This window comes from Nesoenas mayeri (assembly GCF_963082525.1).
Source record: "Nesoenas mayeri genome assembly, contig: SCAFFOLD_183, whole genome shotgun sequence".
Taxonomy (NCBI): Eukaryota; Metazoa; Chordata; class Aves; order Columbiformes; family Columbidae; genus Nesoenas; species Nesoenas mayeri.
In genome coordinates this window covers 7604-35436 of record NW_027660038.1, presented here as the reverse complement: position 1 = coordinate 35436, position 27833 = coordinate 7604, and the positions used below count along the sequence as shown (strand labels likewise).

Below are 27833 nucleotides of genomic sequence, written 5' to 3'. Positions count from 1 at the left end.
GGTGACCCCAGGACCCCCGAGGGACCCCATTGGTGCCCCCAGGGCCCCCATTGGTTACCCCAGGGACTCCATTGCTGACCCCAGGGACCCCCAGGGCCCCCATTGGTGACCCCAGGGACTCCATTGCTGACCCCAGGACCCCATTGGTGACTCCAGGGACCCCTTTGGTGACCCCAGGGATCCCATTGGTGACCCCAGGACCCCCCAGGGACCCCATTGGTGACACCAGGACCCCCCACGGACCCCATTGGTGACCCCACGGACCCCATTGGTGACCCCAGGGACCCCATAGGTGCCCCCAGGAGCCCATAGGTGCCCCCAGGAGCCCATCGCTCACCGGCGGTGCCGCTGTAGGGCCCGAGGCTGAGCCGGTAATGGTCGTCGGCGCCGGCCACGGCGAAGCCGCGGTAGCGGGCGAACGCGGCGCCGTGGGGCGTGCGAAGGTCCACGCGCAGCTCCGTGGGGGTCGCGGCCGTCAGCGCGTGCAGCGCCTCGTTCCCTGCCCCCAAAACCCCCGGACGCCTGGGTCCACCAGAACGCCTGGGTCCCTGAGCCCCGAATCCCCCCCGAATGCCTGGGTCCACCAGAGCCTCGTTCCCTGCCCCCAAAACCCCCGGACGCCTGGGTCCACCAGAACGCCTGGGTCCCTGAGCCCTGAATCCCCCCCGAATGCCTGGGTCCACCAGAGCCTCGTTCCCTGCCCCCAAAACCCCCGGACGCCTGGGTCCACCAGAACGCCTGGGTCCCTGAGCCCCGATTCCCCCCAGAACGCCTGGGTCCCTCCCAGCGCCTCGTTCCCTGCCCCCAAAACCCCCGGACGCCTGGGTCCACCAGAACGCCTGAGTCCCTGAGCCCCGAATCCCCCCAGAACGCCTGGGTCCCTCCCAGAATGCCTCATTCCCTGCCCCCAAAACCCCCGGACGCCTGGGTCCACCAGAACGCCTGGGTCCCTGAGCCCTGAATCCCCCCCGAACGCCTGGGTCCACCAGAACGCCTGGGTCCCTGAGCCCCGAATCTCCCCCGAACGCCTGGGTCCACCAGAACACCTGGGTCCCTCCCAGAATGCCTCGTTCCCTGCCCCCAAAACCCCCCGAAACGCCTGGGTCCCTGAGCTCCGAATCCCCCCAGAACACCTGGGTCCCTCCCAGAACGCCTGGTTCCCCTCTCCCGGACACCTGGGTCCCCTCTCCCGGACGCCTGGATCCCTCTCCCGGACGCCTGGGTCCCCCCGTCTCCCGGACGCCTGGGTCCCCCGCACCTCCCGGACGCCTGAGTCCCTCTCCCGGACACCTGGGTCCCTCCTCCCGGACGCCGGGGTCCCCCCCTCTCCCGGACGCCTGAGTCCCTCTCCCGGACACCTGGGTCCCTCTCCCGGACACCTGGCCCCCACCCCCCCACCCCCCCACCTCCTGAACGCCTGGGTCCCTCTCCGAACGCCTGGGTCCCTCACCGAGCCAGAACTCGCCGCTGACGTTGCCGAAGCCGCGCGCGTACTCGTCCCACCCCCGCCAAAAATCGGTGCCCCCATCCTGGCGGCGCTGGAACACCTGGGGGGGGGGTCAGGGGGACCCCCAGACCCCCCCATTGCCCCCCAAATCCCCCCAGTGCCCCCCAGTGCCCCCCAATGCCGCCCAGACCCCTCCATTGCCCCCCATCACCCCCATTGCCCGCCCCCCCCGCCCCTCCACCATCGCCCCGCCCCTCCCCCAATAGCCCCGCCCCTCCCCCAGCTCCTTCCCCACCAGCCCCCCGCCCCTCCCCCCCGCCCCGCCCCTCCCCCCCGCCCCGCCCCTCCCCTCCCTCACTAGCCCCCCATCGCCCCTCCTCCCCCGCCTCTCCCCCATCCCCCCGCCACGCCCCTTCTCCCCGCCCCGCCCCACCCCCAGCCCCGCCCCCACCAACCCCTCCCCCCCGCCCCTCCCCAGCAGCCCCCTGCCCCTCCCCCCAGCCCCGCCCCTCTCCCCCGCCCCTCCCGCACCATCCCCCTCCCCCCGCCCCGCCCCCCGTCCCGCCCCTCCCCCCCCAGCCCCACATCGCCCCGCCCCCACCAGCCCCCATCGCCCCGCCCCTCGCCACCAGCCCCTCCCGCCCCCTCCCCTCAGCCCCGCCCCCTCTCCTCCCCCTCGCCCCTCCCCCCGCCCCGCCCCTCCACTCCGCCCCCTCCCACCTCCACGCCCCTCCCCCCCAGCCCCGCCCCTCTCCCCCAGCTCCCCATCGCCCCTCCCCCATTAGCCCCCCGTCGCCCCGCCCCTCACCACCAGTCCCCCACGCCCCTTCCCCCGCCCCTCCCCCAGAACCCCGCCCCTCCCCTCCAGCCCCGCCCCTCCCTCAGCCCCGCCCCTCCCCCAGCCCCGCCCCTCCCCCACCAGCCCCGCCCCCCTCGCCCGACCCCCGCCCCGCCCCTCCCCCTCCCCAGCCCCCCCAAGCCCCACCCCTCCCCCCCTCACCCCGCCCCGCCCCCACCAGCCCCGCCCATCTCCCAGCAGCCCCCCCGCCCCACCCTGCCCCTCCCCCCCAGCCCCGCCCCTCCCCCGCGCCCCGCCCCTCCCCCAGCCCCGCCCTTCCACCAGCCCCGCCCCTCCCCCACCAGCCCCGCCCCCCTCGCCCGACCCCCGTCCCGCCCCTCCCCCCCCAGCCCCCCCCACCCCGCCCCTCCCCCCCAGCCCCGCCCCTCCCCCACCAGCCATCCTCCGCCGTCCGTGTCCATGTCGCAGAAGACGCGCAGGGGCCGTCGCGGGTCCCCCCCCAGGAACACGAGCGTCTCGCGTGACGGGCCCGGCCCGTTCCGCTGCTCCTCCGCGCAGTCCCGCGGGTGCGGGTGCGGCAGCGCCGCTGGGGACCCAGGCGTCCGGGTCAGCCCACACCCACCCCCCACACCCAGGGACCCCCCCAACCCACCCAGGGACCCAGGCGTCCGAGTCAGCCCACACCCCCCCCAACCCACCCAGGGACCCCCAACCCACCCAGGGACCCAGGCGTCCGGGTCACCCCAACCCACCCAGGGACCCCCCCGCCACCCAGGGACCCAGGCGTCCGGGTCACCCCAAGACCCCCCCGAACCCACCCAGGGACCCCCAACCCACCCAGGGACCCAGGCGTCCGGGTCAGCCCACACCCACCCCCCCCACACAGGGACCCCTCAACCCACCCAGGGACCCAGGCGTCCGGGTCAGCCCAACACCCCCCCCTAGCCCACCCAGGGACCCAGGCGTCCGGGTCACCCCAGCACCCCCCCAACCCACCCAGGGACCCCCCCCAATCCACCCAGGGACCCAGGCGTCCGGGTCAGCCCACACCCAGCCCCCCACACCCAGGGACCCCCGCCCCACCCAGGGACCCAGGCGTCCGGGTCAGCCCACACCCACCCCCCACCCCCAGGGACCCCCCCCACCCAGGGACCCAGGCATCCGGGTCACCCCAACACCACCCTCCAACCCACCCAGGGCACCCCCGCCCCACCCAGGGACCCAGGCGTTCGGGTCACCCTTCACCCACTCCCCACACCCAGGGACCCCCGCCCCACCCAGGGACCCAGGCGTCCGGGTCACCCCAGCACCCCCCCATCCCACCCAGGGACGTCCCCCCCCCACCCAGGGACCCAGGCGTCCAGGTCAGCCCAACACCCTCCCAACCCACCCAGGAACCCCCCCAACCCACCCAGGGACCCAGGCGTCCGGGTCACCCCAACCCACCCGGGGACCCCCCCGCCACCCAGGGACCCAGGCGTCCGGGTCACTCCAAGACCCACCCCAACCCACCCAGGGCACCCCCCCCACCCAGGGACCCAGGTGTCCTGCTCACGGGTGTCAAAGGTCGTCTCCAGAGGGGGCTGGGGGTTGTCCCCCCCCCGGCCCCACAGCTTCACCCCATAGCGCTGCTCGGGCTCCAGCCCCCACAGCTCGTGGGACGTGGCATTGGGGGGCAGGTGCAGCGTCTGGGGACACGGGGACCCCCCGAGGCATTATTGGGGTCCCCTGGGTGCTATTGGGGTCCCCAAGGGGGTATTGAGGTCCCCTGGGTGTCACTGGGGCCCCCTGGGTGCTATTGGGGTCCCCTGGGTGTCATTGGGGTCCCCTGAGTGGTGAGTCCCCAAGGGGGTATTGGGGTCCCCTGGGTACTATTGGGGTCCCCTGGGTGCTATTGTGGTCCCTTGGTTGGTATTGGGGTCCCCTGAGTGGTGAGCCCCCAAGTGGGTATTGGGGTCCTCTGGGTGCTATTGGGGTCCCCAAGGGGGTATTGGGGTCCTTTGGTTGGTATTGGGGTCCCATGGGTGGTGAGTCCCCAAGGGGGTATTGGGGTCCTCTGGGTGCTATTGGGGTCCCCAAGGGGGTATTGGGGTCCCATGGGTGGTGAGTCCCCAAGGGGGTATTGGGGTCCCTTGGGTGCTATTGGGGTCCCCTGGGTGTCATTGGGGTCCCTTGGTTGGTATCGGGGTCCCCTGGTGGTATTGGGTTCCCCTGGGGGGGTGAGCCCCCAAGTGGGTATTGGGGTCCTCTGGGTGCTATTGGGGTCCCCTGGGTGGTATTGGGGTCCTTTGGTTGGTATTGGGGTCCCATGGGTGGTGAGTCCCCAAGGGGGTATTGGGGTCCCCTGGGTGTCATTGGGGTCCCCTGGGTGCTACTGGGGTCCCCAAGGGGGTATTGGGGTCCTTTGGGTGTTCAGTCCCCAAGGGGGTATTGGGGTCCCCTGGGTGGTATTGGGGTGCCCTGGGTGTCATTGGGGTCCTTTGGGTGTTCAGTCCCCAAGGGGGTATTGGGGTCCCCTGGGTGCTATTGGGGTCCCCTGGGTGGTATTGGGGTCCCCTGGGTGTCATTGGGGTCCCTTGGTTGGTATCGGGGTCCCCTGGGTGGTATTGGGTTCCCCTGGGGGGGTGAGCCCCCAAGTGGGTATTGGGGTCCTCTGGGTGCTATTGGGGTCCCCAAGGGGGTATTGGGGTCCTTTGGTTGGTATTGGGGTCCCATGGGTGGTGAGTCCCCAAGGGGCTATTGGGGTCCCCTGGGTGCTATTGGGGTCCCCTGGATATCATTGGGGTCCCCTGGGTGCTATTGGGGTCCCCTGGGCAGTGAGCCCCCAAGGAGGTATTGGGGTCCCCTGGGTGCTATTGGGGTCCCCAAGGGGGTATTGGGGTCCCCTGGGTGTTATTGGGGTCCCCTGGGTGTCATTGGGGTCCTTTGGGTGTTCAGTCCCCAAGAGGGTATTGGGGTCCCCTGGGTGTTATTGGGGTCCCCTGGGTGGTATTGGGGTCCCCTGGGTGTCATTGGGGTCCCTTGGTTGGTATCGGGGTCCCCTTGGTTGGTATTGGGTTCCCCTGGGTGGTGAGCCCCCAAGTGGGTATTGGGGTCCTCTGGGTGCTATTGGGGTCCCCTGGGTGGTATTGGGGTCCCTTGGTTGGTATTGGGGTCCCCGGGTGGTGAGTCCCCAAGGGGGTATTGGGGTCCCCTGGGTGTCATTGGGGTCCCCTGGGTGCTACTGGGGTCCACAAGGGAGTATTGGGGTCCTTTGGGTGTTCAGTCCCCAAGGGGGTATTGAGGTCCCCTGGGTGGTATTGGGGTGCCCTGGGTGTCATTGGGGTCCTTTTGGTGTTCAGTCTCCACGGGGGGGGGTGCTGGGGGTCCGGGGGGGGGGTCTGGGGGGGGGTACCTGTTGGGGACCCCCGGGGGGCCCATAGACGAGGTCGTATCCGGCGGGGGGGGCGCGGGGGGGCGCCCAGTGCAGGCGGGCGCTGCGGGGCCACACGGAGCCCACCCATAGGGTCCCCGCCGCGCCTGCCGGGGCGGGACCAGCCAATCAGCAACAGCCACCCGACAACAGCCACCCAACCAGCAACAGCCACCCAACAACACCCAACAACACCCAACCAATCATCAACAGCCACCCAACAACACCCAGCCAACCATCGACAGCCACACAACAACACCCACCAAACATCAACAGCCACCCAACAACACCCAACCAATCATCAACAGCCACCCGACAACAGGCACCCAACAACACCCAACCAACCAGCAACATCCACCCAGCCAACCATCAACACCCACTCAACAACACCCAACCAACCAGCAACAGCCACCCAACAACACCCAACCAACCATCGACAGCCACCCAACAACAACCAACCAGCAACAGCCACCCAACAACACCCAACCAATCATCAACAGCCACCCAACAACACCCAGCCAACCAACGACAGCCACACAACAACACCCACCAACCAGCAACAGCCACCCGACAGCACCCAACCAACCAGCAACAGCCACCCAACAACACCCAGCCAACCAGTAACAGCCACCCAACAACACCCAACCAATCATCAACAGCCACCCAACAACACCCAGCCAACCAGCAACAGCCACCCAACAACACCCAGCCATCGACAGCCACCCAACAACACCCAATCAACAGTCACCCAACAACACCCAATCAACAGCCACCCAACAACACCCAACCAACGATGTCAACACCCACCCACCCATCAACATCCAACCATCAACACCCAACCATCAACACCCAGCCACCCAACCATCAACACCCAACCAACCAACCATCAACACCCACCCACCCAACCATTAACACCCACCCAACCATCAACACCCACCCACTCAACCATCAACACCCACCCACCCAACCATTAACACCCACCCAACCATCAACACCCACCCACTCAACCATCAACACCGAACCAAGCATCAACACCCACCCAACCATTAACACTCACCCACCCAACCATCAACACCCACTCAACCAACCATCAACACCCATGCAACCATTAACACCCACCCACCCATCAACACCCAACCAACCATTAACACCCACCCAACCATTAACACCCACCCATCAACACCCACCCATCTAAACATCCACCCAACCATCTCACCACGCACCCACCCATCAACACCCACCCACCCACCCATCACCTCCGGAACGCTCCCCATGGCGCCCCCAGGGCCTCACCCGTCATGGTGCTGGTGGAGACGGGACCGAGACGCTGGCGCCCCCACAGCCCGTACAGGTTGAACTTGTAGCGCCGCGCCGGTGCCAACCCCGTGACGGTGACCGCGCGGGCCCCCCCGGGCACGGGCAGCGCCTGCGGCTGCCCCTGCGCATCCCGGTACTGCAGCGCGAAGGAGTCGAAGGTGCCCTCGGGGACGCTCCAGCGCAGCTGCACCGAGTCGGGGCCCACGTGGGGCACCGTGAGCTCCCCCAGCTGGGGCGGGGATGGGGGGTCCTGCTCGCCGGGGGCCGCAGCTGCAACGGGACAACGCGCTGCAGGGGACGCGCGGACGGGGGGTCTGCAGCGGCAGCCGCCGACCAATCCCGTCCACACGTGGTGCAGCCATCATGCATCCACCCAATCCCATCCATCCCTGATCCATCCACCCAATCCCATCCATCCATGGTCCATCCATCATCCATCATCCACCACCCAATTTCATCCATCCATGGTCCATCCATCATCCATCATCCACCACCCAATCCCATCCATCCATGGTCCATCCATCATCCATCGTCCATCATCCATCCATCACCCATCATCCATCATCCATCATCCATCATCCATCCATCATCCATCATCCATCCACCCAATCCCATCCATCCATGGTCCATCCATCATCCATCATCCATCCATCATCCATCCATCATCCATCCATCCAATCCCATCCATCCCTGATCCATCCACCCAATCCCATCCACTCATGGTCCATCCACCCAATCCCATTCATCCATTATCCATCCATCATCCATCCACCCAATCCCAACCATCCATGGTCCATCCACCCAAACCCATCCATGCATGATCCATCCATGATCCATCCATCATCCATCCACCCAATCCCTTCCATCCATGGTCCGTCCACCATCCATCCATCATCCACCCACCCAATCCCATCCATCCATGGTCCATCCATCATCCATCATCCATCCATCACCCATCCATCACCCATCCATCATCCATCATCATCCAACCATTCACTCAATCCCATCCATCCATGGTCCATCCACCCAAACCCATCCATCCATGGTCCATCCACCCATGGGCCATCCATCATCGATCATCCATCATCATCCATCCATCATCCATATCATCCATCATCATCCATCCATCATCCATCCATCCATCATCCATCATCCATCCATCATCCATCATCCATCCATCATCCATCATCATCCATCCATCATTCATCATCCATCATCCATCATCCATTCATTCACCATCCATCCATCATCCATCCATCATCCATCATCCACCCACCCCCACTCACCCCCACCCCACCCCCCACCCACCCCCCCCGCGCCCCATGGGTCCCCGAGGGGCCCCGCGAGCCCTCACCCGTGACGGTGTCCATGGAGACGGGACCGAGACGCTGGCGCCCCCACAGCCCGTACAGGTTGAACTTGTAGCGCCGCGCCGGTGCCAACCCCGTGACGGTGACCGCGCGGGCCCCCCCGGGCACGGGCAGCGCCTGCGGCTGCCCCTGCGCATCCCGGTACTGCAGCGCGAAGGAGTCGAAGGTGCCCTCGGGGACGCTCCAGCGCAGCTGCACCGAGTCGGGGCCCACGTGGGGCACCGTGAGCTCCCCCAGCTGGGGCGGGGATGGGGGGTCCTGCTCGCCGGGGGCCGCAGCTGCAACGGGACAACGCGCTGCAGGGGACGCGCGGACGGGGGGTCTGCAGCGGCAGCCGCCGACCAATCCCGTCCTGACGTGGTGTGTCCAGCATCCATCATCCATCCATCATCCATCATCCATCATCCACCACCCAATCCCATCCATCCCTGATCCATCCACCCAATCCCATCCATCCATGGTCCATCCATCATCCATCATCCATCCATCATCCATCCACCCAATCCCATCCATCCCTGATCCATCCACCCAATCTCATCCACTCATGGTCCATCCACCCAATCCCATCCATCCATTATCCATCCATCATCCATCATCCCTGATCTACCCACGCAATCCGATCCATCCATGGTCCATCCATCATCCATCATCATCCATCCATTCACTCAATCCCATCCATCCATGGTCCATTCACCCAATCCCATCCATCCATGGCCCATCCATCATGCATCATCTATCCATCATCCATCATCCACCATCCATCATCCATCATCCATCCACCCAATCCCATCCACTCATGGTTCATCCACCCAATTCCATTCATCCATTATCCATCCATCATCCATCATCCATCCACCCAATCCCAACCATCCATGGTCCATCCACCCAAACCCATCCATCCCTGATCCATCCATCATCCATCATCCATCCATCATCCATCCATCCTTCATCCATCATCCGTCATCCATCCATCATTCCTCATCCATCCATCATCCATCATCCATCCACCCAATTCCAACCATCCATGGTCCATCCACTCAAATCCATCCATCCCTCATCCATCCATCATCCACCCACCCAATCCCATCCATCCATGGTCCATCCATCATCCATCATCCATCATCCACCCACCCAATCCCATCCATCCATGGTCCATCCATCATCCATCATCCATCATCCACCCACCCAATCCCATCCATCCCGGATCCACCCACCCAATCCCATCCATCCATGGTCCATCCATCATCCATCATCCCTGATCCACCCACGCAATCCGATCCATCCATGGTCCATCCATCATCCATCCATCATCATCCATCCATTCACTCAATCCCATCCATCCATGGTCCATCCACCCAATCCCATCCATCCATGGCCCATCCATCATCCATCATCCATCCACCCAATCCCATCCATCCCTGATCCATCCAACCAATCATGTCCATCCATCATTCATCCATCACCCACCCCCACTCACGCCCCACCCACCCCCCACCCCACCCCCCCATCCCCCACTGCCCCGCCCCGCGCCCCATGGGTCCCCGAGAGGCCCCGCGAGCCCTCACCCGTGACGGTGTCCATGGAGACGGGACCGAGACGCTGGCGCCCCCACAGCCCGTACAGGTTGAACTTGTAGCGCCGCGCCGGTGCCAACCCCGTGACGGTGACCGCGCGGGCCCCCCCGGGCACGGGCAGCGCCTGCGGCTGCCCCTGCGCATCCCGGTACTGCAGCGCGAAGGAGTCGAAGGTGCCCTCGGGGACGCTCCAGCGCAGCTGCACCGAGTCGGGGCCCACGTGGGGCACCGTGAGCTCCCCCAGCTGGGGCGGGGATGGGGGGTCCTGCTCGCCGGGGGCCGCAGCTGCAACGGGACAACGCGCTGCAGGGGACGCGCGGACGGGGGGTCTGCAGCGGCAGCCGCCGACCAATCCCGTCCTGACGTGGTGCGTCCAGCATCCATCATCCATCCATCATCCATCATCATCCATCATCCACCACCCAATCCCATCCATCCATGGTCCATCCATCATCCATCATCCATCATCCATCCATCATCCATCCACCCAATCCCATCCATCCATGGTCCATCCACCCAATCCCATCCATCCATGGCCCATCCATGATCCATCATCCATCATCAATCCACTCAATCTCATCCATCCATGGTCCATCCATCATCCATCCATCCATCCATCATCCATCATCCATCCACCCAATCCCAACCATCCATGGTCCATCCACCCAAACCCATCCATTCCTGATCCATCCATCATCCATCATCATTCATCCATCCACCCAATCCCATCCATGCATGGTCCATCCACCCAATCCCATCCATCCATGGCCCATCCATCATCCATCCATCATCCATCATCCATCCACCCAATCCCATCCATCCATGGTCCATCCATCATCCATCATCCATCCATCATCCACCATCCATCCATCATCCATCATCCATCCACCCAATCCCATCCATCCATGGTCCATCCATCATCCATCATCCATCCATCATCCACCATCCATCCATCATCCATCATCCATCCACCCAATCCCATCCATCCATGGTCCATCCATCATCCGTCATCCATCCATCATCCATCCATCATCCATCATTCATCCATCATACATCATCCATCATCATCCATCCATTCACCCAATCCCATCCATCCATGGTCCATCCACCCAATCCCATCCATCCATGGTCCATCCATCATCCGTCATCCATCATCCATCCACCCAATCCCATCCATCCATGGTCCATCCATCATCCATCATCCATCCATCATCCATCCATCATCCATCCATCATCCATCCATCATACATCATCCATCATCATCCATCAATTCACCCAATCCCATCCATCCATGGTGCACCCACCCAATCCCATCCATCCCTGATCCATCCACCCAATCCCATCCATCCATGGTCCATCCATCATCCATCATCCATCCATCATCCATCCATCCTTCATCCATCCACCCAATCCCATCCATCCCTGATCCATCCAACCAGTCATGTCCATCCATCATTCATCCACCATCCATCATCCATCACCCACTCACCCCCACTCATCCCCACCCACCCCCACCCGCCCCCCCCCGCGCCCCATGGGTCCCCGAGGGGCCCCGCGAGCCCTCACCCGTGACGGTGTCCATGGAGACGGGACCGAGACGCTGGCGCCCCCACAGCCCGTACAGGTTGAACTTGTAGCGCCGCGCCGGTGCCAACCCCGTGACGGTGACCGCGCGGGCCCCCCCGGGCACGGGCAGCGCCTGCGGCTGCCCCTGCGCATCCCGGTACTGCAGCGCGAAGGAGTCGAAGGTGCCCTCGGGGACGCTCCAGCGCAGCTGCACCGAGTCGGGGCCCACGTGGGGCACCGTGAGCTCCCCCAGCTGGGGCGGGGATGGGGGGTCCTGCTCGCCGGGGGCCGCAGCTGCAACGGGACAACGCGCTGCAGGGGACGCGCGGACGGGGGGTCTGCAGCGGCAGCCGCCGACCAATCCCGTCCTGACGTGGTGTGTCCAGCATCCATCATCCATCCATCATCCATCATCCATCATCCACCACCCAATCCCATCCATCCCTGATCCATCCACCCAATCCCATCCATCCATGGTCCATCCATCATCCATCATCCATCATCCATCCACCCAATCCCATCCATCCATGGTCCATCCATCATCCATCATCCATCCATCATCCATCCACCCAATCCCATCCATCCCTGATCCATCCACCCAATCCCATCCACTCATGGTCCATCCACCTAATCCCATTCATCCATTATCCATCCATCATCCATCATCCCTGATCTACCCACGCAATCCGATCCATCCATGGTCCATCCATCATCCATTATCATCCATCCATTCACCCAATCCCATCCATCCATGGTCCATTCACCCAATCCCATCCATCCATGGCCCATCCATCATGCATCATCTATCCATCATCCATCATCCACCATCCATCATCCATCATCCACCATCCATCATCCATCATCCATCCACCCAATCCCATCCACTCATGGTCCATCCACCCAATTCCATTCATCCATTATCCATCCATCATCCATCATCCATCCACCCAATCCCAACCATCCAGGTCCATCCACCCAAACCCATCCATCCCTGATCCATCCATCATCCATCATCCATCCATCATCCATCCATCCTTCATCCATCATCCGTCATCCATCCATCATCCATCATCCATCCACCCAATTCCAACCATCCATGGTCCATCCACTCAAATCCATCCATCCCTCATCCATCCATCATCCATCCATCATCCACCCACCCAATCCCATCCATCCATGGCCCATCCATCATCCATCATCCATCATCCACCCACCCAATCCCATCCATCCCGGATCCACCCACCCAATCCCATCCATCCATGGTCCATCCATCATCCATCATCCCTGATCCACCCACGCAATCCGATCCATCCATGGTCCATCCCTCATCCATCATCATCCATCCATTCACCGAATCCCATCCATCCATGGTCCATTCACCCAATCCCATCCATCCATGGTCCATCCACCATCCATCATCCATCATCCATCCACCCAATCCCATCCATCCATGGTCCATCCATCGTCCATCCATCATCCATCCATCATCATCCATCCATTCACTCAATCCCATCCATCCATGGTCCATCCACCCAATCCCATCCATCCATGGTCCATCCATCATCCATCATCCATCCACCCAATCCCATCCATCCCTGATCCATCCAACCAATCATGTCCATCCATCATTCATCCATCACCCACCCCCACTCACGCCCCACCCACCCCCCACCCCACCCCCCCATCCCCCACTGCCCCGCCCCGCACCCCATGGGTCCCCGAGGGGCCCCGCGAGCCCTCACCCGTGACGGTGTCCATGGAGACGGGACCGAGACGCTGGCGCCCCCACAGCCCGTACAGGTTGAACTTGTAGCGCCGCGCCGGTGCCAACCCCGTGACGGTGACCGCGCGGGCCCCCCCGGGCACGGGCAGCGCCTGCGGCTGCCCCTGCGCATCCCGGTACTGCAGCGCGAAGGAGTCGAAGGTGCCCTCGGGGACGCTCCAGCGCAGCTGCACCGAGTCGGGGCCCACGTGGGGCACCGTGAGCTCCCCCAGCTGGGGCGGGGATGGGGGGTCCTGCTCGCCGGGGGCCGCAGCTGCAACGGGACAACGCGCTGCAGGGGACGCGCGGACGGGGGGTCTGCAGCGGCAGCCGCCGACCAATCCCATCCAGACATGGTGCGTCCAGCATCCGTCATCCATCATCCATCCATCATCCATCATCCACCACCCAATCCCATCCATCCATGGTCCATCCATCATCCATCATCCATCATCCATCCATCATCCATCCACCCAATCCCATCCATCCATGGTCCATCCACCCAATCCCATCCATCCATGGCCCATCCATGATCCATCATCCATCATCAATCCACTCAATCTCATCCATCCATGGTCCATCCATCATCCATCCATCCATCCATCATCCATCATCCATCCACCCAATCCCAACCATCCATGGTCCATCCACCCAAACCCATCCATTCCTGATCCATCCATCATCCATCATCATTCATCCATTCACCCAATCCCATCCATGCATGGTCCATCCACCCAATCCCATCCATTCATGGTCCATCCATCATCCATCATCCATCCATCATCCACCATCCATCCATCATCCATCATCCATCCACCCAATCCCATCCATCCATGGTCCATCCATCATCCATCATCCATCCATCATCCACCATCCATCCATCATCCATCATCCATCCACCCAATCCCATCCATCCATGGTCCATCCACCCAATCCCATCCATCCATGGTCCATCCATCATCCGTCATCCATCATCCATCCACCCAATCCCATCCATCCATGGTCCATCCATCATCCATCATCCATCCATCATCCATCCATCATCCATCATTCATCCATCATACATCATCCATCATCATCCATCAATTCACCCAATCCCATTCATCCATGGTGCACCCACCCAATCCCATCCATCCCTGATCCATCCACCCAATCCCATCCATCCATGGTCCATCCATCATCCATCATCCATCCATCATCCATCCATCATCCATCATCCATCCATCATCCATCCATCCTTCATCCATCCACCCAATCCCATCCATCCCTGATCCATCCAACCAGTCATGTCCATCCATCATTCATCCACCATCCATCACCCATCACCCACTCACCCCCACTCATCCCCACCCACCCCCACCCGCCCCCCCCCGCGCCCCATGGGTCCCCGAGGGGCCCCGCGAGCCCTCACCCGTGACGGTGTCCATGGAGACGGGACCGAGACGCTGGCGCCCCCACAGCCCGTACAGGTTGAACTTGTAGCGCCGCGCCGGTGCCAACCCCGTGACGGTGATCGCGCGGGCCCCCCCGGGCACGGGCAGCGCCTGCGGCTGCCCCTGCGCATCCCGGTACTGCAGCGCGAAGGAGTCGAAGGTGCCCTCGGGGACGCTCCAGCGCAGCTGCACCGAGTCGGGGCCCACGTGGGGCACCGTGAGCTCCCCCAGCTGGGGCGGGGATGGGGGGTCCTGCTCGCCGGGGGCCGCAGCTGCAACGGGACAACGCGCTGCAGGGGACGCGCGGACGGGGGGTCTGCAGCGGCAGCCGCCGACCAATCCCGTCCTGACGTGGTGCGTCCAGCATCCATCATCCATCCATCATCCATCATCATCCATCATCCACCACCCAATCCCATCCATCCATGGTCCATCCATCATCCATCATCCATCCATCATCCATCCACCCAATCCCATCCATCCATGGTCCATCCACCCAATCCCATCCATCCATGGCCCATCCATGATCCATCATCCATCATCAATCCACTCAATCTCATCCATCCATGGTCCATCCATCATCCATCCATCCATCCATCATCCATCATCCATCCACCCAATCCCAACCATCCATGGTCCATCCACCCAAACCCATCCATTCCTGATCCATCCATCATCCATCATCATTCATCCATTCACCCAATCCCATCCATGCATGGTCCATCCACCCAATCCCATCCATCCATGGCCCATCCATCATCCATCCATCATCCATCATCCATCCACCCAATCCCATCCATCCATGGTCCATCCATCATCCATCATCCATCCATCATCCACCATCCATCCATCATCCATCATCCATCCACCCAATCCCATCCATCCATGGTCCATCCATCATCCATCATCCATCCATCATCCACCATCCATCCATCATCCATCATCCATCCACCCAATCCCATCCATCCATGGTCCATCCATCATCCGTCATCCATCCATCATCCATCCATCATCCATCATTCATCCATCATACATCATCCATCATCATCCATCCATTCACCCAATCCCATCCATCCATGGTCCATCCACCCAATCCCATCCATCCATGGTCCATCCATCATCCGTCATCCATCATCCATCCACCCAATCCCATCCATCCATGGTCCATCCATCATCCATCATCCATCCATCATCCATCCATCATCCATCATTCATCCATCATACATCATCCATCATCATCCATCAATTCACCCAATCCCATCCATCCATGGTGCACCCACCCAATCCCATCCATCCCTGATCCATCCACCCAATCCCATCCATCCATGGTCCATCCATCATCCATCATCCATCCATCATCCATCCATCATCCATCATCCATCCATCATCCATCCATCCTTCATCCATCCACCCAATCCCATCCATCCCTGATCCATCCAACCAGTCATGTCCATCCATCATTCATCCACCATCCATCACCCATCACCCACTCACCCCCACTCATCCCCACCCACCCCCACCCGCCCCCCCCCGCGCCCCATGGGTCCCCGAGGGGCCCCGCGAGCCCTCACCCGTGACGGTGTCCATGGAGACGGGACCGAGACGCTGGCGCCCCCACAGCCCGTACAGGTTGAACTTGTAGCGCCGCGCCGGTGCCAACCCCGTGACGGTGACCGCGCGGGCCCCCCCGGGCACGGGCAGCGCCTGCGGCTGCCCCTGCGCATCCCGGTACTGCAGCGCGAAGGAGTCGAAGGTGCCCTCGGGGACGCTCCAGCGCAGCTGCACCGAGTCGGGGCCCACGTGGGGCACCGTGAGCTCCCCCAGCTGGGGCGGGGATGGGGGGTCCTGCTCGCCGGGGGCCGCAGCTGCAACGGGACAACGCGCTGCAGGGGATGCGCGGACGGGGGGTCTGCAGCGGCAGCCGCCGACCAATCCCGTCCTGACGTGGTGCGTCCAGCATCCATCATCCATCCATCATCCATCATCATCCATCATCCACCACCCAATCCCATCCATCCATGGTCCATCCATCATCCATTATCCATCATCCATCCATCATCCATCCACCCAATCCCAACCATCCATGGTCCATCCACCCAACCCCATCCATCCATGGTCCATCCATCATCCATCATCCATCATCCACCACCCAATCCCATCCATCCATGGTCCATCCATCATCCATCATCCATCATACATCATCCATCATCCATCCACCCAATCCCATCCATCCATGGTCCATCCGTCATCCATCATCCATCCATCATGCATCATCCATCATCCATCCATCCATCCATCATCCGTCACCCATCCACCCAATCCCATCCATCCATGGTCCATCCACCCAATCCCATTCATCCATTATCCATCCATCATCCATCATCCATCCACCCAATCCCATCCATCCATGGTCCATCCGTCATCCATCATCCATCCATCATCCATCATCCATCATCCATCCACCCAATCCCAACCATCCATGGTCCACCCACCCAATCTCATCCATCCCTGATCCATCCACTCAATCCCATCCATCCATCATCCATCCATCATCCATCCATCATCCATCCATCATCCATCATCAATCCGTCCAATCCCATCCATTCATCATCCATCCACCCAATCCCACGCATCCATGGTCCATCCATCATCTATCATCCAACCACCCAATCGCATCCATCCAGGGTCCATCCACCCAATCCCTTGCATCCATGGTCCACCCACCCAATCCCATCCATCCATGGTCTACCCACCCAATCCCATCCATCCATGGTCTACCCACCCAATCCCATCCACCCATGGTCCACCCTCCCCAATCCCATCCACCCATGGTCCATCCACCCAATCCCATCCATCCATAGTCAGTCCATCCAATCCCATCCATCCATGGTCTATCCAATCCCAACAGCCCATCCATGCCTCTCTCCATCCACCCAATCCCAGTTCACCCCACCACCCTCTTGGCCAATCACCACCCACCCTCCCATCCCCACACCCCCCCGCCCCACCTCCAACCCCGAATCAAGCGCCGGATGGTCCCACGTCCCTCGGGGGTCAAAGACCCCCCCAAGTCACCCACGGGGGACATGGAGGGGACCCGGCGCCACCCTCACCTGTGACAACGTCAGTGGAGACCACCCCGACCCTCTTCCGGCCCCACAGCCCGTACAGGTTGAACTTGTAGCGGCGTGACGGTGACAACCCCGTGATGGTCACGGTGCGGGACCCCCCGTCCACGGCCACCGCTTGCGGTTGTCCCTGCGCGCCGCGGTGCTGCACGGTGAAGGAGTCGAAGGCGCCCTCGGGGACGCTCCAGCGCAGCTGCACCGAGCTCGCCGTGACGTTGGTGACCACCAGATCGCCCAGGCGGGGCCGCGGGGGCGGAGCTTCGGATGGGGGGGCCGGCGCTGAGGGAGGGGTGGGACAACCTTCCGTCAGGCCAAATGTCATCCGTCCATCATCCGTCATCCGTCCATCATCCATCATCCATCATCATCTATCATCCATCCATCATCCATCCATCAATCCATCATCATCCATCATCCATCCATCATCATCCATCATCATCCATCATCCATCATCCATCATCATCCATCATCCATCCATCATCCATCCATCATCCATCATCCATCAATCCATCCATCAATCCGTCCATCATCCATCATCCATCCATCATCCATCCATCATCCATCAATCCATCCATCATCCATCCATCATCCATCCATCATCCATCCATCATCCATCCATCACCCATCATCCATCACCCACCCACCCATCCATCACCCAAACCACCACCCAAACCACCACCCACCCACCCACCCAAACTCCATCCCCATCTCACCTACCAAGACCGGAACCCCTGACCCCCCACCTCCCCCCAGTGCCGCCCCCCTTTCCCCCCGGTACCTGTTTTGGTGACGGCGCCTTGCGGCTCCGTGAGCTCCATCCCCTCCGTGCGCCCCCAGCCCAGCACGGGCTCCTCGGTGCCGCCCTCCCCTGCGCCCAAACAGCGTCACGTCCCCATCTCCACGTCCCCACCCCCATGTCCCCATGTCCCCACGTCCCCCATCCCCACGTCCCCACGTCCCCACGTCCCCATGTCCCCCATCCCTATGTCCCCATGTCCCCCATCCCTATGTCCCCATGTCCCCCATCCCCATATCCCCATGTCCCCCATCCCCATGTCCCCACGTCCCCCATCCCCATGTCCCCATTCCCACGTCCCCATGTCCCCACATCCCCATCCCCATGTGCCCCCATCCCCATGTCCCCACGTTCCCCATCCCCATGTCCCCATCCCCACATCCCCATGTCCCCACGTCCCCCATCCCTATGTCCCCATCCCCACATCCCCATGTCCCCATCCCCACATCCCCATGTCACCATCCCCATGTCTCCCATCCCCACATCCCCATGTCCCCATCCTCATATCCCCATGTCCCCATCCCCACATCCCCATGTCCCCACGTCCCCACCTGCCGTCACCATGAAGCTGTACGACTTGGACTGGCGCCCCTTGGCCACACCGTGCACGTCCACCCGGTACCGTCCCCCCGGCACCAACCCCGGCAGCCGAACGGCCTCCGCGTCCCCCGGCACCCTCAGCTCCCCCTCGGGCTCCGCCGCCGGCGCCGCCGGCTCCAGGAGCCGGTACCGGATCACCACGGCGTCCACGTGGCCGCGCAGCCCGTCCAGCTCCACCAGCGCCTCCCCCGCGGCGCCCGGCGCCGGAGCCGGTTTGGGGTGCCGGAGCAGCTCCGGGCTGCGGCGCAGCAGGTAGGACAGGATGGCGCGGGCCACCGCCGGCACCGTTTGGTTGCCGCGCAGGGGGAAGTTGGTGGCCCGCAGGTGGCTCTCCAGGCGCTGCAGCAACGAGCCGTTATAGGAGGAGAGTTTGGCCAGCAGGTCGGGCAGGGACGGGCCACCCGGGAGTAGTGGGGACAGTGGGGATGATGGGGACTCTGGGGACTCTGGGGACCTTGGGGATGATGGGGACACTGGGGACTCTGGGGACATTGGGGACGATGGGGACTCTGGGGACGATGGGGACCTTGGGGACGGTGGGGATGCTGGTGCCTCTGGGGACATTGGGGACAATGGGGACTCTGGGGACCTTGGGGACGATGGGGACACTGGGGATGATGGGGACTCTGGGGATATTGGGGATGATGGGGACGCTGGAGCCTCTGGGGACAATGGGGACACTGGGGACCTTGGGGATGCTGGAGCCTCTGGGGACCTTGGGGACGCTGGGGACTCTGGGGACATTGGGGACGCTGGTGCCTCTGGGGACTTTGGGGACCCCGGGGACTTTGGGGATGCTGGGGACACTGGGGACCTTGGAGATGCTGGGGACCTTGGGGATGATGGTGCCTCTGGGGACAATGGGGACACTGGGGACCTTGGAGATGCTGGGGACCTTGGGGACGCTGGTGCCTTTGGGGACAATGGGGACACTGGGGACCTTGGGGACCCTGGAGATGCACGTGACATTGGGGATGCTGGTGACATTGGGGACGCTGGAGACTCTGGGGACATTGGGGACGCTGGTGCCTCTGGGGACATTGGGGACGTTGGGGACTCTGGGGACCCTGGAGATGCAGGTGACCTTGGGGATGCTGGTGCCTCTGGGGACCTTGGGGATGATGGGGACACTGGGGACCTTGGGGACCCTGGAGATGCAGGTGACATTGGGGACGCTGGTGCCTCTGGGAACCTTGGGGACGATGGGGACTTTGGGGACGCTGGGGACTTCGGGGACTTTGGGGATGCTGGAGCCTCTGGGGACCTTGGGGACGATGGAGACTTTGGGGACTTTGGGGACCCTGGGGACTTTGGGGATGCTGGAGCCTCTGGGGACCTTGGGGATGCTGGTGACCTTGGGGACCCTGGAGATGCAGGTGACATTGGGGATGCTGGAGACATTGGGGATGCTGGGGACTCTGGGGACCCTGGAGATGCAGGTGACATTGGGGACGCTGGAGCCTCTGGGGACATTGGGAACACTGGTGACCTTGGGGACCCTGGAGATGCAGGTGACATTGGGGACGCTGGAGCCTCTGGGGACCTTGGGGATGATGGGGACCTTGGGGACTCTGGGGACACTGGGGACCTCGGGGACTCTGGAGACCTCGGGGACTCTGGGGACCCTGGAGATGCAGGTGACATTGGGGACGCTGGTGCCTCTGGGGACCTTGGGGACTCTGGTGACATTGGGGATGCTGGAGACTCTGGGGACCTTGGGGACGCTGGTGACATTGGGGACGCTGGAGCCTCTGGGGACATTGGGGACGATGGGGACTCTGGGGACACTGGGGACCTTGGGGCTGCTGGGGACCCTCGAGATACTGGGGATCCTGGTGACCTTGGAGGTGCTGGGGCCGCTGGGGACCCCGGTGACCCCAGGGACACATCCAGTGACCCTGGTGATCCCGGTGACACCGGTGACCCCGCAGCCCCTCGGGCTGGTGGGGACATCGGGGCCACCGGTGACGCCGGGGACCCCAGAGGATGCTGAGGGGACCCCGGAGTTCCCCTGCGGGCGGGGGGGGGCTGGGTGAGCACTGCGAGAGCAAAGGGGACCCGTGTCACCAACGTGTCCCCAAACGTCACCAACGTGTCCCCAAACGTCTGCCAGAGCACAATGGGGGGACACGGGGAGGGACGGGGACAGATGGACGCGCTGGGACAGACGGGGAACACACACCACCCCCATGTTGTCCCCATGCCCACGTTGTCCCCACCCCCACGTTGTCCCCACCCCCACCTTGTCCCCACCCCCACCTTGTCCCCACCCCTGTCTCCATCCCCATGTTGTCCCCATCCCCACGTTGTCCCCATATGGTCCCCATCCCCATGTTGTCCCCATCCCACATTGTCCCCATCCCCACATTGTCCCCATCCCCACATTGTCCCCACCCCTGTCCCCATCCCCACGTTGTCCTCATCCCCATGTTGTCCCCATATTGTCCCCATCCCCATGTTGTCCCCATCCCACATTGTCCCCATCCCCACATTGTCTCCATCCCTGTCCCCATCCCCACGTTGTCCCCACCATGTCCCCATCCCCATGTTGTCCCCATCCCCATGTTGTCCCCATCCCACATTGTCCCCATCCCCACGTTGTCCCGATCCCCATATTGTCCCCATCCTCACATTGTCCCCATCCCCACATTGTCCCCACCCCTGTCCCCATCCCCACATTGTCCCCACATTGTCCCCATCCCCATGTTGTCCCCATCCCCACATTGTCCCTACCCCTGTCCTCATCCCCACGTTGTCCCCACCCCTGTCTCCATCCCCACATTGTCCCCATCCCCATATTGTCCCCATCCCCACATTGTCCCCACCCCTGTCCCCATCCCCACGTTGTCCCCATCCCCACGTTGTCCCCATCCCTGTCCCCATCCCTATGTTGTCCCCATCCCCACATTGTCCCCATCCCCACGTTGTCCCCACCCCTGTCCACATCCCCACATTGTCCCCATCCCCACATTGTCCCCATCCCCACATTGTCCCCACCCCTGTCCCCATCCCCACGTTGTCCCCATCCTCACGTTGTCCCCATCCCCACGTTGTCCCCATCCCTGTCCCCATCCCTATGTTGTCCTCATCCCCACATTGTCCCCATCCCCACGTTGTCCCCACACTGTCCCCATCCCCACATTGTCCCCACGTTGTCCCCATCCCCACGTTGTCCCCATCCCCACGTTGTCCCCACTCTGTCCCCATCCCCACATTGTCCCCACGTTGTCCCCATCCCCACGTTGTCCCCACACTGTCCCCGCGGTGCCACGCACGTGTGCGGACGCGCAGGGTGGCGGGCGCCCCGAGGTGCTGGTCCCGTTGTGCCTGGACGAAGAGCTCGAAGGTGCGACCGGGTGACAACCCCGTCACCTCGAAGGCGCCGGCGGAGCCGGGGAGCTCGTGGGTGCGCATGGCGGCCGGCTCGTCCTGGGGACAAGGGACACGTTGGGGACAATGGGGACAAGGGACACGCTGGGGACAAGGGGGACAAGGGACATGTTGAGGACACTGGGGACACTGGGGACAAGGGACACACTGGGGACACCGGGGACAAGGGGGACAAGGGACATGTCGGGGACAAGGGACATGATGGCGACAAGGGACACGATGGGGACAACGGGGACAAGGGACATGCTGGGGACAATGGGGAAAAGGGACACGTTGGGGACACCGGAGACAAGGGACACGTTGGGGACAATGGGGACAAGGGACATGCTGGGGACAATGGGGAAAAGGGACACGTTGGGGACACCGGAGACAAGGGACACATCGGGGACAATGGGGACAAGGGACACGCTGGGGACACCGGGGACAAGGGACACGTTGGGGACACCGGAGACAAGGGACACGTTGGGGACAATGGGGACAAGGGACACGCTGGGGACACCGGGGACAAGGGACACGTTGGGGACACCGGAGACAAGGGACACGTTGGGGACAATGGGGACAAGGGACACGCTGGGGACACCGGGGACAAGGGACACGTTGGGGACAATGGGGACAAGGGACACGCTGGGGACACCGGAGACAAGGGACACATTGGGGACAATGGGGACAAGGGACACGCTGGGGACACCGGGGACAAGGGACACGCTGGGGACAATGGGGACAAGGGACACGCTGGGGACACCGGGGACAAGGGACACGCTGGGGACAATGGGGACAAGGGACACGTTGGGGACACCGAAGACAAGGGACACGTTGGGGACAATGGGGACAAGGGACACGCTGGGGACACCGGAGACAAGGGACACGCTGGGGACAATGGGGACAAGGGACACATCGGGGACAATGGGGACAAGGGACACGCTGGGGACACCGGGGACAAGGGACACGTTGGGGACACCGGAGACAAGGGACACGTTGGGGACAATGGGGACAAGGGACACGCTGGGGACACCGGGGACAAGGGACACATTCGGGACAATGGGGACAAGGGACACGCTGGGGACACCGGAGACAAGGGACACATTGGGGACAATGGGGACAAGGGACACGCTGGGGACACCGGGGACAAGGGACACATTCGGGACAATGGGGACAAGGGACACGCTGGGGACACCGGGGACAAGGGACACGCTGGGGACAATGGGGACAAGGGACACGTTGGGGACACCGAAGACAAGGGACACGTTGGGGACAATGGGGACAAGGGACACGCTGGGGACACCGGAGACAAGGGACACGCTGGGGACAATGGGGACAAGGGACACGCTGGGGACACCGGAGACAAGGGACACGTTGGGGACAATGGGGACAAGGGGGACACCGGGGACACTGGGGAGACCCGTCCCTAATGGGTGACACCACCACGGCTCATCCTGGGGACAAGGGACACGTTGGGGACAATGGGGACAAGGGACACACTGGGGACACTGGGGACAAGGGACATGTTGGGGACAAGGGACACACTGGGGACACCAGGGACAAGGGGGACACTGGGGACACCGGGGACAGGGGACACGTTGGGGACACCGGGGAAAAGGGACACGTTGGGGACAAGGGACACGCTGGGGACAATGGGGACAAGGGACACGATGGGGACAATGGGGACAAGGGACACGCTGGGGACACCAGGGACAAACCGGGGACAATGGAGACAAGGGACACGTTGGGGACAATGGGGACAAGGGACACGCTGGGGACAAGGGACATGTTGGGGACACTGGGGACAAGGGACACGTTGGGGACACCGGGGACAAGGGGGACACCGGGGACAAGGGGGACAAGGGACATGTTGGGGACACTGGGGACACTGGGGACAAGGGACACACTGGGAACACTGGGGACAAGGGACACGTTGGGGACACTGGGGACAAGGGGGACACTGGGGACAAGGGGGACACTGGGGACACTGGGGACAAGGCACACGCTGGGGACATTGGGGACAAGGGACACACTGGGGACAATGGGGACAAGGGATACACTGGGGACAAGTGACACTTTGGGGACAAGTGACACGCTGGGGACATGTCCCCATCCCCAAGTGTCCTCAACCACTCTGGGGACACAGGGGACACGTTGGGGACACCGTTGTGGTGTCCCCAAGCAGGGCTGCAGCAGGTGGCCACCACCGTCACTTCGTGCTGGGGACAATGGCCACGTCGGGGCCACCGCGGTGATGTCCCCTCCCTGTCCCCACCGTGTCCCCTCCGTGTCCCCGTCCCAGCTCACCAGGGGGACAAGGGACACGCGGTAGCCGTGCGGTGGCACCGGTGGGCGGGGCCAGGTGACGCGGAACCACGTCTGGTTGCGGGCGGCCAAGCGCGGTGACACCGCCGGGATCTCTGCGGGGACACGGCGGCGTCACCGGGGTCACCTGGGGACACGGGGGACCCTGGGGACAACGTGGGATGGGGACACCCTGGGGACACCTGGGGACACGGGGGACCCTGGGGACAACGTGGGATGGGGACACTCTGGGGACAACGTGGGGACACCATGGGGTGGGGACACCATGAGGACACCATGGGGACACCCTGGGGACAACGTGGGATGGGGACACCCTGGGGACAACGTGGGGACACCCTGGGGACAACGTGGGATGGGGCACTGAGGGGATGGGGACACCCTGGGGACACCATGAGGACACCATGGGATGGGGCACCGAGGGGATGGGGACACCATGGGGACACCCTGGGGACAGCATTGATGGGATGGGGACACCATGAGAACACCCTGGGGACAGCATTGATGGGATGGGGACACCATGGGGACACCCTGGGGACACCCTGGGGACAACGTGGGATGGGGCACCAATGGGATGGGGACACCCTGGGGATACCATGAGGACACCATGGGATGTGAGATGGGGCACCGAGGGGATGGGGACACCATGGGGACACCCTGGGGACACTCTGGGGACAGCATTGATGGGATGGGGACACCATGGGGACACCCTGGAGACACCACAGGATGGGGCACCGATGGGATGGGGACACCCTGGGGACATCATGGGGACACCCTGGGGACACCCTGGGGACAATATGGGATGGGGACACCCTGGGGACAGCAAGGGATGGGGCACCATGGAGCACTGCGGGACCCCTGGAGACCCTTGGGGACACCTGGGGACACTCAGGGACACTTGGGGACCCCTGGGAGAGCACTGGGGGACCCTGGGGGTCCCTGGGGACATGTGGGGACCCTTGGGGACATTGGGGCCATACCGAGGGCGCAGCGGGGCCCCCCGGTGCCGGGGGGGCAGGCGGGGGTGGCGCACGCGGGGCCGGTGAAGCCGGGGAAGCAGCGGCAACGGCCCCCCCGGCAGCGGCCCTGGTCACTGCAGCCATGGGGACACGGGGGGGGACACCGAGGGGGACACCGGGGGGGGACAATGAGGGGGACAATGGGGGGGACGCGGGGGGGCAGCCGCAGCCGTGGGCCGGGGGGTCACAGAGCTCCCGCGCCAGCGTTTGTCCTGTGGGGACACAATGGGGAATGGGGGGGGACACACACAAGGTTATGGGGTCCCCCATGTGACACCCCGAGTGTCACCACACGTGTGTCACCACCCGTGTCGCCATATCCACCCATGTCCCCCCATGGCCCCCTATCCCCCCATGTCCCTCTATCCCCCATGTCCCCTATGTCCCCATGTCCCCCTGTCCCTCTATCCCCCCATGTCCCTCTATCCCCCATGTCCCCCATGTCCCCCTGTCCCCCCATATCCCCCCCATGTCCCCCTATCCCCCATGTCCCCCCATGTCCCTCATGTCCCCCCATCCCCATGTTCCCCCATGTCCCCCCTGTCCCCATGTCCCCCCATGTCCCCTCATATCCCATGTCCCCCTATGTCCCCTCATACCTCTCTATCCCCCATGTCCCCCCATGTCCCCATATACCCCCATGTCCCTCTATTCCCCCATGTCCCCATGTCCCCCCCATCCCTCCATGTCCCCCATGTCCCCTCATATTCCATGACCCTCCCATGTCCCCCCTATCCCCCCATGTCCCCATGTCCCCCTATCCCCCCATCCCCCATGTCCCCTCATATCCCATGACCCTCCCATGTCCCCCTATGCCCCCATATCCCCCCATGTCCTCCCATGTCCCCATGTCCCCCCATCCCCATGTCCCCCCATCCCGCCATGTCCCTCTATCCCCCCATGTCCCCATGTCCCCCCATCCCCCCATGTCCCCCTATCCCCCCATGTCCCCCTATCCCCCCATGGCCCCCTATCCCCTCGTATCCCCCCATGTCCCCATGTCCCCCTATCCCCCCATGTCCCCTCATACCCCTCTATCCCCCATGTCCCCCCCATGTCCCCATGTCCCCCTATCCCCCCATGTCCCCCATGTCCCCCTATCCCCCCATATCCCCCTATCCCCCCATGTCTCCATGTCCCCTCATACCCCTCTATCCCCCATGTCCCCTCATATCCCATGACCCTCCCATGTCCCCCTGTCCCCCCATGTCCTCATGTCCCCCTATCCCCCTATGTCCCCTCATACCCCTCTATCCCCCCGTCCCCCATGTCCCCCCATGTCCCCATATCCCCCCATGTCCCTCTATCCCCCATATCCCCATGTCCCCCTATCCCCCCATGTCCCCCCATGTCCCCGGTACCGGTGCCGGCCTGTGGTCCCGCGCTGTCCCCGCACTGTCCCTGCAGCGCCCGCACTTGTCCCTCCAGCTCCCGCAGTCGCCCCAAAATGTGGGCGAGCGCGGCGGCGCCGCAGGGGGGACCCGGGGGGGGCAGCGAGGCCGTCCCCGTCCCCCCCCGCAGCACCAGCGCCAGCAGCAGCACCCGCAGCCCCGCGGCCATCGCCCTGCAGGGGGGGACACGGGGGACACCCCCCGGGATGCTGAGGGGACAATGGGACACACATGGGGACACATGGGGACACCCCCCGGGATGCTGAGGGGACAATGGGACACACGTGGGGACACATGGGGACACCCCCCGGGATGCTGAGGGGACAATGGGACACACGTGGGGACACATGGGGACACCCCCCGGGATGCTGAGGGGACAATGGGACACACATGGGGACACATGGGGACACCCACTGGGACGCTGAGGGGACAATGGGACACACATGGGGACACATGGGGACACCCCCCGGGATGCTGAGGGGACAATGGGACACACATGGGGACACCCATGGGGACACCCCCCGGGAT

General features: G+C 63.2%; 1 protein-coding gene across 1 annotated transcript; it reads right to left on the bottom strand.

The window, feature by feature from the left end:
• Positions 1 to 337: 337 nt before the first annotated feature.
• On the bottom strand, positions 338 to 27474 carry LOC308052306 (tenascin-X-like; the record flags this gene model as incomplete). The annotated part of the gene is made up of 21 exons (XM_080364398.1): positions 338 to 499; positions 1451 to 1547; positions 2681 to 2832; positions 3802 to 3934; positions 5641 to 5765; positions 6952 to 7245; positions 8330 to 8623; positions 9911 to 10204; positions 11486 to 11779; positions 13228 to 13521; positions 14659 to 14952; positions 16252 to 16545; positions 17794 to 18087; positions 18587 to 18676; positions 19156 to 19741; positions 19893 to 20953; positions 22480 to 22633; positions 24881 to 24993; positions 25876 to 26011; positions 26116 to 26126; positions 27276 to 27474. Coding segments are annotated over 21 exons (5371 nt in total), but the record flags the coding sequence as incomplete, so codon positions are not given.
• Between the last annotated feature and the right edge of the window lie 359 nt (positions 27475 to 27833).